The 14,539-nt window shown below is 44.8% G+C and overlaps 1 protein-coding gene across 1 annotated transcript; it reads left to right on the forward strand.

Moving 5' to 3' along the window:
• The first annotated feature begins 12,708 nt into the window (after nt 1–12,708).
• Nucleotides 12,709–13,560, forward strand: LOC119359109 (dirigent protein 5-like). Its single transcript, XM_037625439.1, has one exon. It carries the CDS (start codon nt 12,762–12,764, stop codon nt 13,359–13,361), a length of 600 nt encoding a protein of 199 aa, XP_037481336.1. The 5' UTR covers nt 12,709–12,761; the 3' UTR covers nt 13,362–13,560.
• Nucleotides 13,561–14,539: the final 979 nt, after the last annotated feature.

The following is a 14,539-nucleotide window of genomic DNA, read 5'->3' on the forward strand; positions in this document are numbered from 1 at the left end:
TAAAAACATCACATGACATCTCCAATTTTTGGTTGGATTTTTAGAATAATATATCAAATGGTTGCAGTTCAAAAGGAGCTCCAAATTTTAAAACAAGTCATTTAATGAATAAAGCTCAGGGTGAAATAATTTTATAAATAAATCTCCTGATTGAGAGATGTTTTTAAATGAGAGGGAAAATAAGTCCAATATGTTTTGGAAGGATCCACTTGGGAAAAACTTCTTAATATTAAAAGAAAAGTTTTTGAAATCAAGAGGGATATACTTGCATGCAAAAAATTTAAACTCTTGGCAAAATTTTAATAACTAAAACCTGGTTAAATTTTTGGGGTGTTACACAATTCTCTCCTCTCCATCCACCCTGGGAGCATGAAGATGTATCAGGACCTTAAGCAGGCTTATTGGTGGACTCGAATGAAGCGCGAGATTGCTCAGTTCGTGAATGAGTGTCATGTCTGCAGAAGAGTGAAGGCAGAACACCAAAGACCAGCGGGTCTCCTCCAACCTCTTGCCATTCCAGAATGGAAGTTTGACCACATTGAGATGGACTTCGTGACTGGGTTTCCAAAGTCCAAGCGTGGCAATGATGCTATATTCATTGTCATTGAGAAACTCACTAAAGTGGCTCATTTTCTGCCTATCAAAGAGTCAATCACTGCAGCTCAATTGGCGGAACTTTATACCTCTCGAATTGTCTCTCTGCACGGTATTCCTCAAGTGATCTCTTCAGACCGTGGCAGCATCTTTACCTCCAAGTTTTGGGATTCTTTTCAGAAGGCCATGGGCACCAACATCCGCTTCAGCACAGCTTTCCATCCTCAAACTAGCGGTCAAGTCGAGCGTGTCAACCAGATTCTTGAAGATATGCTTAGGGCTTGTGTGATCTCCTTCGGCATGAAGTGGGAGGATTGTCTTCCTTATGCTGAATTCTCCTACAACAATAGTTTTCAAGCAAGTTCGGGCAAGGCCCCATTTGAAATTCTGTATGGCAGGAAGTGCCGTACCCCTCTCAACTGGTCCGAAACCGGTGAACGTCAGCTTTTGGGAAATGACTTAATCACAGAGGCAGAAGAAATGTGCAAAGTCATTCGAGATAACCTCAAAGCAGCCCAATCCCGTCAAAAGAGCTACTATGATAGTAAGCACCGTGATTTGGCTTTCGAGATCGGAGATCATGTTTACCTCTGCGTCTCTCCTATGAAAGGGACTCGTCGCTTCGGTATCAAAGGGAAGCTTGCCCCTAGATACGTCGGACCTTTCAAGATTGTCAGCAAGAGAGGCGACCTCGCCTATCAACTCGAGCTTCCTTCAAACTTTGCAAATGTTCATGATGTGTTCCATGTCTCTCAGCTCCGAAAGTGCTTCAAGACTCCTGACCGCACCGTCAACTTCGAGGACATTGAGCTCCAAGAAGATCTCTCCATTAACCCTTTTAGTAAAAAGAGTAGAATCAATTTTACCAATTTCAAAACCACTTGCAATAAGGAACTTGGTCAAGCATTTATACCATGCTCTAGGAGCTTGTTTAAGACCATAAAGAGCTTTGTGAAGTTTGTAAACATGATTTGGTTTCTTAGGATTGATAAAGCCGGGAGGTTGTTTGACATAAACTTCCTCCTCTATTTCACCATTAAGAAAAGCACTTTTAATGTCCATTTGGTACAAGGTGATATTATGGTGATTAGCATAGGTAAGTAAGATGCGAATGGACTCAAGTCTAGCAACGAGAGCATATGTCTCACCATAGTCCATACCTTCGACTTGTGTGTACCCTTGGGCGACGAGACGTGCTTTGTTGCGAACCACTTGTCCATCTTCATCTTGCTTGTTGCGAAACACCCATTTGGTACCAATGATGTTGTGGTTGTTGTCGGGCTTCTCCTAGCTCCCTCATCTAGATCGTTCGATCACGATCGCGTGGCTGAAAACCGCACCTCATTTGGACTCTCCTAGCTCCCTCTATGCCTATTTAAAGAACCCCTCCGATTTCGGATCTCCTTCTCCCCCCGAAAACCTAAAAATCCCCTCGCGCGCACCGGACATGTCCGTCGCGCCGGACATTTCGCCCGCCGCCGCCCGTAGCCTCTAGCAGCATGCCACGTGGCACCCGCCGCCAGCCGCCGCCGCCGGCCCGTTCGGCCCAAGGCCGGCCCCCTCCTCCACGCGTCCGGGCCGCGCCCTACGCCCGCTCGCGCCGCCGTCCCCTTCGACACCGGCCGCCCGCGCTGCCTCCGCCTCGTCGCCGGGTCCCCGCCGCCACCTCGCCGGTCGCCGGTGCCGGCCGCCGCCTCCTCGCGCCGCCCGCGGACGACCTCGGCGTCCGCGCTGCCTTGCCGCCGCCCGGTCGTCCTCCTCCCTCCTCCTCGACGCCTCGCCGTCCCGGCGCCCTCCAATTCCTCTCCGGCAGGCTCCAAGCCGCTCCGGTGATCCTCGGGATCCGTGCTCCAGCGAGATCTGATCTGGATCTGAGATTCGGTTGATATTTTTTCCCGAAACCCTAGCTCAAGTGCTCATGTTCATCGTGTCGTAACTTTGCATCCGTAGCCCCGATTCATGCATATAGCATATCAAAATGTTCGTCTCAGAGAGTACATCATTTCATTCCATTGAATTATTTTCATTTGAGTTCATCTTGATGCCCGAAATGCTGTTAGAAGGAGGCTACTTGAGTTAATTGTCAGATCTGCTACTCCATTTAGACTTTTGTCATTTTTGCCATGATTATTGTGTGCATGATATGCCCATGAGCTCTACATATGTTTTTTTAAGGGTTTTGTCATATTTCCAAAGGTGCAACCCATGTATTTTTGTGATGTGTGTGGTGACTAGTGCAAGCTTGCCAAGTGAGGCACTTGGTAATTCTGTTTCCACTAAGTCCTTGAGCTGTTTAGTTCATGATGCCATATGTTCGTGTTGTTTCCTAGTGATCCGTGCCTCTTTTGAGGATGATCAGTAAGGATGTTTTGTTAATATTGCAGTGCTCTATCCATCCATGTCTTTGTTTGCATATATGGAGCACCCTAGCTTGAGTTAATCGAGCTCTACTTTTGCTACTTTGTGAATCTGGGCAGATTGTCAACTTGTTTGCAATTTTGCCGATGATGTTGTAGTTGATCCGTGCATGCTATGCTATTGTTCTTGCCATGTCTAGCTTGCATTTTGTGTATTCTTGATGGATGTATGCTTAGCTTATCATGACTTGCTCGGTAGTGAGTGCATCGAGCTCGTAAACATGCCTACTTGAGATCTGTTTTCAGCATGTCCCAGTTTTCACTAAGTCTGAAAACTGATTATGTTTTTGCCATGTTCACATGCTTGCAAATGTATTTTGTGATCCCTTTTGGCTCAAGGTCACTAAGGAACTTTTGTTAAGCTCTTTGAGTAGCTCCATGCCATGCTTTACTTTGTCATGTTCAGGTCCTGTAGCATGTAGTTTTGTTGCTCCGAAGAGGGCTATCTGATCTGAAATTCCAGACAAGTGTTATTTTCACTAAGTCTGAGATCTGTTTACCATATGCATTTTTGCCATGCTTGTTTGAACCTGTTAATGGATGAATTGGCCGTAGCTCAGTGCTAGACTTTTGTTAAGCATCTTGAATGCATCCCTGCCATGTATTTTGATGCCATGTTTGGATGCTGTAGCATGTTCATCTCATTGCATTTAGATGCCTACTTGCTGTAAATCGCAAATCGTGGTCATATTTGAATCGCTTGCCATTTCCAAACCGTAACTCCGATTCCGGTGATCTTTATATCGTTTTCAAGCGATTTCATCTCATCTTTAAAGTGGCACACTTGGTTTTCCAAGTTGAGGCCAGGTTCATGCATTTCCTGTCACATCTTGCATATGCATCCCGCATCGCACCCCGCATAGCATATCATCTTTGCATCATATTGTTTGATCCTTGCACGTGGTTGATTGTGTTCTTGTTGCTTGTTTGTCTTGTTTGGGTAGAGCCGGGAGACGAGTTCGCTAACAAGGAGCCCGTTGAGTTTGCTTTCGAGGATCCAGTCAACTCTGACAACTTTGCAGGCAAGATGATCATACCCTCGAAATCACTACTATCTTTGCTATGCTAGATTGCTCGCTCTTTTCCTATGCCAATGCTACGATGCCTACCACTTGCTTTCAAGCCTCCCAAATTGCCATGTTCAGCCTCTAACCCACCATTGTCCTAGCAAACCATTGATTGGCTATGTTACCACTTTGCTCAGCCCCTCTTATAGCGTTGCTAGTTGCAGGTGAAGATTGGAGACCGTTCCTTATTGGAACATTTATTTACTTGTTGGGATATCATTATATTGCCATGTTATCTTAATGCATCTATATACTTGGTAAAGGGTGGAAGGCTCGGCCTCTCGCCTAGTGTTTTGTTCCACTCTTGCCGCCCTAGTTTCCGTCATATCGGTGTTATGTTCCCAGATTTTGCGTTCCTTACGCGGTTGGGTTATAATGGGAACCCCTTGATAGTTCGTCTTCATTAAAGCTTTTCCAGCAATGCCCAACCTTGGTTTTACCATTTGCCACCTAGCCTCTTTTTCCCTTGGGTTTCCGGAGCCCGAGGGTCATCTTATTTTAAACCCCCCCCCCCCGGGCCAGTGCTCCTCTGAGTGTTGGTCCAACTCGTCAGCCGCCGGTGGCTACCAGGGGCAACTCTGGGCTGGCCTACCGGAAGTTTAGACAATCTGAGTGTGCCCTGAGAACGAGATATGTGCAGCTCCTATCGGGATTTGTCGGCACATTCGGGCGGTGTTGCTAGATTTGTTTTGACCTGTCGAAATGTCTTGAAGAACCGAGGTACCGAGTCTGATCGGAACGTCTCGGGAGGAGGTCTATTCCTTCGTTGACCGTGAGAGCTTGTCATGGGCTAAGTTGGGAATCCCCTGCAGGGATTTGAACTTTCGAAAGCCGTGCCCGCGGTTATGGGCAGATGGGAATTTGTTAATGTCCGGTTGTAGATAACTTAAACATAAACTTAATTAAATGAATCAACTGTGTGAGTTACCGTGATGGCCTCTTCTCAGTGGAGTCCGGGAAGTGGACACGGTGTTGGAGTAATGTTTGCCGCGGGATTGCCCCCTTTAGTTATGCGTTCGCGCTTTGCCTTCTCTTCTTGCTCTCTTTTGCGAATAGGTTAGCCACCATATATGCTAGACGCTTGCTGCAGCTCCACATATTTACCTTGCCTTACCTATTAAGCTTAAATAGTCTTGATCGTGAGGGTGCGAGATTGCTGAGTCCCTGTGGCTCACAGATTACTATTACACCAGATGCAGGGCCTGATGATACAGCTCCAGATGGCGCGCTTGAGCTCAAGTGGGAGTTCGACAAGGACTCTCAGCGTTACTATGTTTCTTTTCCTGATGATCAGTAGTGGTGCCCAGTTGGGGTGATCGGGACCGTGTCGCATGTTGGGTTGTCTTTTATTTTTGGCGCCGTAGTCGGGCCATGAGTGTTTGGATGATGTATGTTATTTATGTACTTGATTGACGTGGGGAGTGTAAGCCAACTATGTTATCCCTTTTATTCATCTATATTACATGGGATGTTTGTTATGATTGCCTGACTTGCGACATATGCCTTCAATGCGATTATGCCTCTAAGTCGTGCCTCGACACATGGGAGATATAGTCGCATCGAGGGTGTTACAGCACGCCCTGGGGGTAGGGCGCGCCCCCCACCCTCGTGGACGGTGGGTGGCCCCCCTCTGGTACTTCTTTCGCCCAATATTTTTATATATTCTGAAATGTGCTCCCGTGAAGTTTCGGGACTTTTGGAGTTGTGCAGAATAGGTCTCTAATATTTTCTCCTTTTCCAGCCCAGAATTCCAGCTGCCGGCATTCCCCCTCTTCATGTAAACCTTGTAAAATAAGAGAGAATAGGCATAAGTATTGTGACATAATGTGTAATAACAGCCCATAATGCAATAAATATCGATATAAAAGCATGATGCAAAATGGACGTATCACCGTGATCTGAGGATTATCCTCATTGTTGCACAGAAGAATTATGTCCTTGATGCACCGCTAGGTGACAGACCTATTGCAGGAGAAGATGCAGACGTTATGAACGTTTGACAAGCTCGGTATGATGACTACTTGATAGTTTAGTGCACCATGCTTTACGGCTTAGAACCGGGACTTCAAAAATGTGTTGAATGCCGCGGAGCATATAAGATGTTCCAAGAGTTGAAATTGGTATTTCATACTCATGCCCGTGTCAAGAGGTATGAAACATCTGACAGTACTTTACCTACAAGATGGAGGAGAATAGCTCAACCAGTGAGCATGTGCTCAGATTGTCTGGGTACTACAATTGCTTGAATCAAGTGGGAGTTAATCTTCTAGATAAGATAGTAATTGACAAAGTTCTCTAGTCACTATCACCAAGTTACTAGAACTAGTGATGAACTATAATATGCAAGGGATGACGAAAGTAATTCCCAAGCTCTTCGTGATTCTGAAATCGACGAAGGTAGAAATCAAGAAATAGCATCAAGTGTTGATGGTTAACAAGATCACTAGTTTCAAAGAAAAAGGGCAAAGGGAAAGAAAGAGGAACTTCAAAGAAGAATAGCAAGCAAGTTGCTGCTCCCATGAAGAAGCCCAAAGCTAGACCAAGCCTGGAACTAAGTGCTTCTACTACAAAGGAAATGGTCACTGGAAGTGGAACTGCCCTAGATACTTGGCGGATAAGAAGGATGGCAAAGTGAACAAAAGTATATTTGATATACATGTTATTGATGTGTACTTTACTAGTGTTTATAGAAACCCCTCAGTATTTGATACTGGTTTAGTTACTAGGAGTAGTAACTCGAAACGGGAGTTGCAAAATAAACAAAGACTAGTTAAGGGCGAGGTGATGATGTGAGTTGGAAGTGATTCCAAGGTTGATAAGATCACCATCGCACAGTCCCTTTACCTTTGGGATTAGTGTTAAACCTAAAATAAATGTTATTTGGTGTTTGTTTTGAGCATAATGTGATTGGATCATGTTTATTGCAATACGGCTATTCATTTAAGTCAAATAATAATTGTTATTCTGTTTACATGAATAAAACCTTCTGTGGTCATACACCCAAGGTGAATGGTTTGTTGAATATCGATCGTAGTGATACACATATTCATAATATTGAAGCCAAAAGATGAAAAGTTAATAATGATAGTGCAACTTATTTGTAGCACTGCCGTTTAGGTCATATTGGTGTAAAGCCCATGAAGAAACTCCATGCTGATGGGCTTTTGGAATCTCTTGATTATGAATCACCTGATTCTTGCGAACCATGCCTCATGGGCAAGATGACTAAGACTCCGTTCTCCGGAACAATGGAGCGAGCAACTGACTTATTGGAAATAATACATACTGATGTATGCGGTCCGATGAATGTTGAGGCTCACGGCGGGTATCATTATTTTCTAACCTTCACAGATGATTTGAGTAGATATGGGTATATCTACTTGATGAAACGTAAGTCGGGAACATTTGAAAAGTTCAAAGAATTTTAGAGTGAAGTGGAAAATCATTGTAACAAGAAAATAAAGTTTCTACGATCTGATCGTGAAGGAGAATATTTGAGTTACGAGTTTGGTCTTCATTTAAAACAATGCGGAATAGTTTTGCAACTCACGCCACCTGGAACACCATAGCGTAATGGTGTGTTCGAACATCGTAATCGCACTTTACTAGATATGGTGTGATCTATGATGTCTCTTACTGATTTACTGCTACCATTTTGGGGTTATGCATTAGAGACAGCTGCATCCACGTTAAATAGGGCACCATCTAAATCCATTGAGATGACACCGTATGAACTATGGTTTGGCAAGAAACCAAAGCTGTCATTTCTTAAAGTTTGGGGTTGCGATGCTTATGTGAAAAAGTTTCAAACTGATAAGCTCGAACCCAAATTGGAGTAGTGCGTCTTCATAGGATACCCAAAAGAAAATGTTGGGTACACCTTCTATCACAGATCCGAAGGCAGGATATTTTGTTGCTAAAGAATGGATCTTTTCTAGAGAAGGAGTTTCTCTCGAAAGAAGTGAGTGGGAGGAAAGTAGAACTTGATAAGGTAATTGTACCTTCTCCCGAGTTGGAAAGTAGTTCATCACAGAAATCAGTTCCAGTGATGCCTACACCAATTAGTGAGGAAGTTAATAATGATGATCATGAAACTTCAGATCAAGTTACTACCGAACCTCGTAGGTCAACCAGAGTACATTCCGCACCAGAATGGTACGGTAATCCTGTTCTGGAAGTCATGTTACTAGACCATGACGAACCTATGAACTATGAGGAAGCGATGATGAGCCCAGATTCCATGAAATGGCTTAAGGCCATGAAATCTGAGATGGGATCCATGTATGAGAACAAAGTATGGACTTTGGTTGACTTGCCCGATGATCGGCAAGCCATAGAAAATAAATGGATCTTCAAGAGGAAGACGGACGCTGATAGTAGTGTTACTATCTATAAAGCTAGACTTGTCAAAAAAAGGTTTTTGACAAAGTTCAAGGTGTTGACTATGATGAGATTTTCTCACTCGTGGCGATGCTTAAGTCTGTCCGAATCATGTTAGCAGATTGCCACATTTTATGAAATCTGGGAAATGGATGTCAAAAACTACATTCCTTAATGGATTTTTTAAAGAAGAGTTGTATATGATGCAACCAGAAGGTTTTGTCGATCCTAAGGTGTTAACAAAGTGTGCAAACTCCAGCGATCCATCTATGGACTGGTGCAAGCATCTCGGAGTTGGAATATACGCTTTGATGAGTTGATTAAAGCATATGTTTTATACAGACTTGCGGTGAAGCCTGTATTTACAAGAAAGTGAGTGGGAGCACTACAACATTTCTGATAAGTATATGTGAATGGCATATTGTTGGTCGGAAATAATGTAGAATTTTCTGCAAAGCATAAAGGAGTATTTGAAAGGAGTTTTTCAAAGAAAGACCTCAATGAAGCTGCTTACACATTGAGCATCAAGATCTATAGAGATAGATCAAGACGCTTGATAATTTTTTTCAATGAGTACATACCTTGACAAGATTTTCAAGTAGTTCAAAATGGAACAGTCAAAGAAGGAGTTCTTGCCTGTGTTGCAAGGTGTGAAGTTGAGTAAAGACTCAAAACCCGACCACATCAGAAAATAGAAAGAGAATGAAAAGTCATTCCCTATGCCTCAGTCATAGGTTCTATAAAGTATGCTATACTGTTTACCAGTCCTATTGTATACCTTAGCATGATTCTGGCAAAGGAGTACAATAGTGATCTAGGAGTAGATCACTGGACAGCAGTCAAAATTATCCTTAGAGGACTAAGGAAATATTTCTCGGTTATGGAGGTGATAAAAGACTTCGTCGGAAAGAGTTACGTCGATGCAAGCTTTTTACATCGATCTAGATGACTCTAAGTCTTGATCTGGATACATATTGAAAGTGGGAGCAATTAGCTAGAGTAGCTCCATGCAGAGCATTGTAGACATAGAAATTTGGGAAATAAATACGGATCTAAATGTTGCAGACCCGTAGACTAAACTTCTCTCACAAGCAAAACATGATCACTCTTTGGGTGTTAATCACATAGCGATGTGAACTAGATTATTGACTCTAGTAAACCCTTTGGGTATTAGTCACATGGAGATATGAACTAATCACATAAAGATGTGAACTAGATTATTGACTCTAGTGCAAGTGGGAGACTGAAGGAAATATGCCATAGAGGCAATAATAAAGTTATTATTTATTTCCTTATATCATGATAAATGTTTATTATTCATGCTAGAATTGTATTAACCGGGGAACTTAGTACATGTGTGAATACATAGACAAACAGAGTGTCACTAGTATGCCTCTAGTTGACTAGCTCGTTGAATCAAAGATGGTTAAGTTTCCTAGACATAAACATGAGTTGTCATTTGATTAACGGGATCACATAATTAGAGAATGATGTGATTGACTTGACTCATTCCGTTAGCTTAGCACGATGATCGTTTAGTTTGTTGCTACTGCTTTCTTCATGACTTATACATGTTCCTCTGAATATGAGATTATGCAACTCCTGAATACCGGAGGAATACTTTGTGTGCTACCAAACGTCACAACGTAACTGGGTGATTATAAAGGTGCTCTACAGGTGTCTCCGATGGTACTTGTTGAGTTGGCATAGATCGAGATTAGGATTTGTCACTCTGATTGCCGGAGAGGTATCTCTGGGCCCTCTCAGTAATGCACATCACTATAAGCCTTGCAAGCAATGTGACTAATGAGTTAGTTGTGGGATGACGCATTACGGAACGAGTAAAGAGACTTGCCAGTAACGAGATTGAACTAGGTATTGAGATACCGACGATCGAATCTCGGGCAAGTAACATACCGATGACAAAGGGAACAACGTATGTTGTTATGCGGTTTGACCGATAAAGATCTTTGTAGAATATGTAGGAGTCAATATGAGCATCCAGGTTCCGCTGTTGGGTATTGCCCGGAGATTAGTCGCGGTCATGTCTACATAGTTCTCGAACCCGTAGGGTCCACACGCTTAACATTCGGTGACGATCGGTATTATGAGTTCATGTGTTTTGATGTACCGAAGGTTGTTTGGAGTCCTGGATGAGATCAGGGACATGACGAGGAGTCTCGAAATATTCGAGACGTAAAGATCGATATATTGGAAGGCTATATTCGGACATCGGAAAGGTTCTGAGTGGTTCGGGTATTTATCGGAGTACCGGAGAGTTACGGGAATTCGTCTGGGAGTATATGGGCCTTATTGGGCTTTAGGGGCGAGAGAGAGGGGCTGCCTAGGGCAGGCCCCCCCTCCCCCTCCGCCAAGGCCTAGTCCGAATTGGACTAAGGGGAGGGGCGGCGCCTCCTCCTTCCTTCTCTTCTCTCTTCCCCTTCCTTCTCTCCTACTCCTACTACATGGAAGGGGGAATCCCTAGGGCGCGCCATAGTAGAGGGCCGGCCCTCCCCCTCCTCCACTCCTTTATATACGTGGGAGGGGGCACCCCATAGACACACAAGTTGATCATTGATGTTTTAGCCGTGTGCGGTGCCCCCCTCCACCATAATCCACCTCGGTCATATCGTAGCGGTGCTTAGGTGAAGCTCTGTTCCAGTAGCATCATCATCACCGTCATCACGCCGTCGTGCTAACGAAACTCTCCCTCGAAGCTCTACTGGATCGTGAGTTCGTGGGACGTCACCGAGCCGAACGTGTGCAGATCGCGGAGGTGTCGTACCTTCGGTGCTAGATCGGTCGATCGTGAAGGTGTACGACTACATCAACCGCGTTGTCATAACGCTTCTACTTATGGTCTACGAGGGTACATAGACGATACTCTTCCCTCTCGTTGCTATGCATCACCATGATCTTGCGTGTGCGTAGGAAATTTTTTAAAATTACTGTGTTTCCCAACAGTGAGTAGCAGGAACTACATCAACACCCTGACTAAAATGTATATACAAAATGCCAGCAAGCTAATGAACAAGGACGATCTTGCAATTAAGGTGAATTTTAATTTTCTTAGTGATTTAGATGCTTCATATCCTTACACTAGAACTTTCTTTTGTTTTTTAATATATATTTGAAATCCTAACTAGAAGACATTTCAAGCAAGATTGATATTGAATATATTTTTAACTCATTTATTTTTTTGTTTCACAAATTGATTGAAATAAAATTCACAAGTGATAACAACTATTAAAAATGCTTTTAAATAATTCCAAAATGCTTTTATATTAATTCAAAAATAATTTCAATTAACTGTAACTATGAAAATGATTTAATATTTTAAAATTATTTTATTTTGAAAAAACTAAAAAGTGAATCAAGTTATACCAAAACAATGATTTTCATGTTTTCCATTTTCACTATTTAAAATATTCCAGAAAAATATATTTCAGTAATTTCAGTATCTTTTTCAACTATGTTTATTTGAAATATTTCACATATCACATATTTCACTTATTTAGAATATTTTTGAAACATACATCCCAGCAAATTTCAGTACATATTTTTTACTTATTTAAAATATTTCATCGATCATACTTTTCAGGTATTTCAATTATTTCACAAGAGTGGATTTTAGTTATTTTATATAAACCATTTTATTCATTACAAAACAGTGTCACTATTGAAAAATGAAATTTCAGTTATTACAATTTCATAAAAAATCATTTTAATTATTTCATTAGCTCCGGAGACAACTATTTCGATAACTTAAAAATGAGTTCTACATACGTTATTTTGACGTACCAACCATGCGCTGCCTCTCTGGGCATTGCGTCTGTTCCAGTGAACCAACTAATTTTATCCCATGAACGAATATTCTCTGATCCAAACTAAGAAACCGCAGTTCATGTGTGTGGCTTTTGGAAGCCTACCTAACCTGGGACGCTCGTGTACGCCTCATCGCGAGGCTGACGTATGACTGCCAGCAAGGGAAAGGAGTCGGCTGCCCAATAGCCAAAGTGCTTAATCGTTTTTAGGGTTTGCTTTACTTTGTTATATAGTATATGGAGCTACCCACCGCGCAGCCGAATCATTTATAAAAAACAATTGGTCGCTTGGAGTGCAAGAGAGACTAGAATCTAAGTTACTAAACTGAGTACTTTCAGTACGCATGCCCCACGGCTCCATGCATGCATGCACCTCTATAAATAGCATGCACAAGTCCAGCTCTCAACACCACCACAACACGACCTGCCTGGCACTACATCTAGCTTGTCGATTCTTCGGAGCAGTTGCGTTGTGAACAATGCAAGGCCTCATGGCATCTTCCAAGCTGTCTCTGACCGTCGCCGTCGTGGTTTTTCTGCTCGGCATGGCGGGCGCCGCCCACGGCCTGACGAGGGTGGTCGCCAACAGCCCCGATGAGCCGTGCATGAACATGACGCTCTACTACCACGACATCCTCTACAACGGCAACAACACGGCGAACGCGACCACGGCGGCGGCCACCAAGCCGACGGCGCTGGCCACGACCTACTGGAAGAACAGCACCTACTTCGGCGCGCTGATGGTGTTCAACGACCCCATGACGGTGGGGAAGGCGCTGCCCCTGGCCGGGGAGGAGCCGGCGGCACGCGCGCAGGGGTTCTACTTCTATGATAAGCAGGAGTCGCTGACCTCCTGGTTCGGCTTCTCCATCGTGTTCAACTCCACGGCGCACAAGGGCACGCTCAACCTCGTGGGCGCCGACCTCATGGGCGACGCCACGCGGGACTTCTCTGTCGTCGGCGGCACCGGCGACTTCTTCATGGCACGCGGCGTCACAACCATCCGCACTGACACCATCGAGGGCCTCTACTACTTCCGCCTGCAGATGGACATCAAGCTCTACGAGTGCTACCTCTGACTCTGACGATACAGCACGCATGCCCTGTGTGTGTGTGTCAATTGATGTGCTGCTGATGTTGTTTATGCTTCTCCTTAAAGAAAATTTGGTGTGTGTGTGTGTGTGATGGGTTTTATGCTTGTGTGCGATTGTCGCATATGCCCATAAGTATGCGAAATGCTCAGCACTCTTATTCATATATTTACTGTTTAGCAAGATTGATCGGTTTGTAAGTGTTAGTTCAGGAGAGGTATCTCTTCTAGAGAATTTTTCTACATATTAAGTTTGTCGGTGTCACATATAATCTCACCAAAAATCATCTCTCCACCATAACATATTAGTCAGGGAACATTACAGATGACCCGTTTGAAATGAACAGTATTCACACGGCTGCAGTTACGCGACGGTGTGCAATGTTGGTATGATCGGATCCCCGACACATTTAGGGCAAGGTGGACGCCCTGTGCGGCGGCCGGGGGGAACCCTAGCGCCACCACGTCCTCGTCCCTCCCCCGACCTCTCCTCCTCGCCGCTGCCGGGGCAAAGCCCGGTCGGCGTCGGCGGGATCTCTTCTCCCACGACTCGCTGGATCTGGCGCGAGCGGATCGCGGCGGTTTTTGCGGCGCGGGCTTGAGGGCGACAGTAGGGCTCACGCTCGCGGTTGCCCCTGGTGTGCGTGGAAGTCCGCTTGGGGTGCGCGGCGGAGGCCCCCGGTAAGCGGTGGCGGGCGCTGGGCTCTCGGCGGCGCTCCGGCGTGTGCAGGCGACGGTGGTCCCTGTGCGTGATCGGCGGCTCTGTCTCTGACCCGGACGGCGCGGGGGATGGCGGCGGCCCGGCGTGGCCGGCGATCTGGATGCAGTGGTGTCGGCGGCTCGCTGATCTGCCGGTGCTCCAGGGTTCTACCTGATTGTGCTGGTGATGACGGCGGCCCGTGCACGAGAGTTGGATCCCTTTAAACTGATTTGGGTGAAAACTTGCCTTCGGCGTCTGCTAAGGCCGGCGGTGGCGGCGCTAACTGTGTGTTCCTTTCTTGAAGGCATCGCCGTGGAGAAGTTTAAGGCCACTCTCTGCTACCTCCGGGGGAAACCCTAGATCGGATGATCGGATGACGGCGGCGCTCTGGTGTCGTTCCTCCCTTGGGGCGTCATTCTTGGAGGTACACACGTGATCGAGGGACCAGATGACGGATTCTTTGGTGG

The sequence above is a fragment of the Triticum dicoccoides genome, chromosome 2A, assembly GCF_002162155.2.
Source record: "Triticum dicoccoides isolate Atlit2015 ecotype Zavitan chromosome 2A, WEW_v2.0, whole genome shotgun sequence".
Taxonomy (NCBI): Eukaryota; Viridiplantae; Streptophyta; class Magnoliopsida; order Poales; family Poaceae; genus Triticum; species Triticum dicoccoides.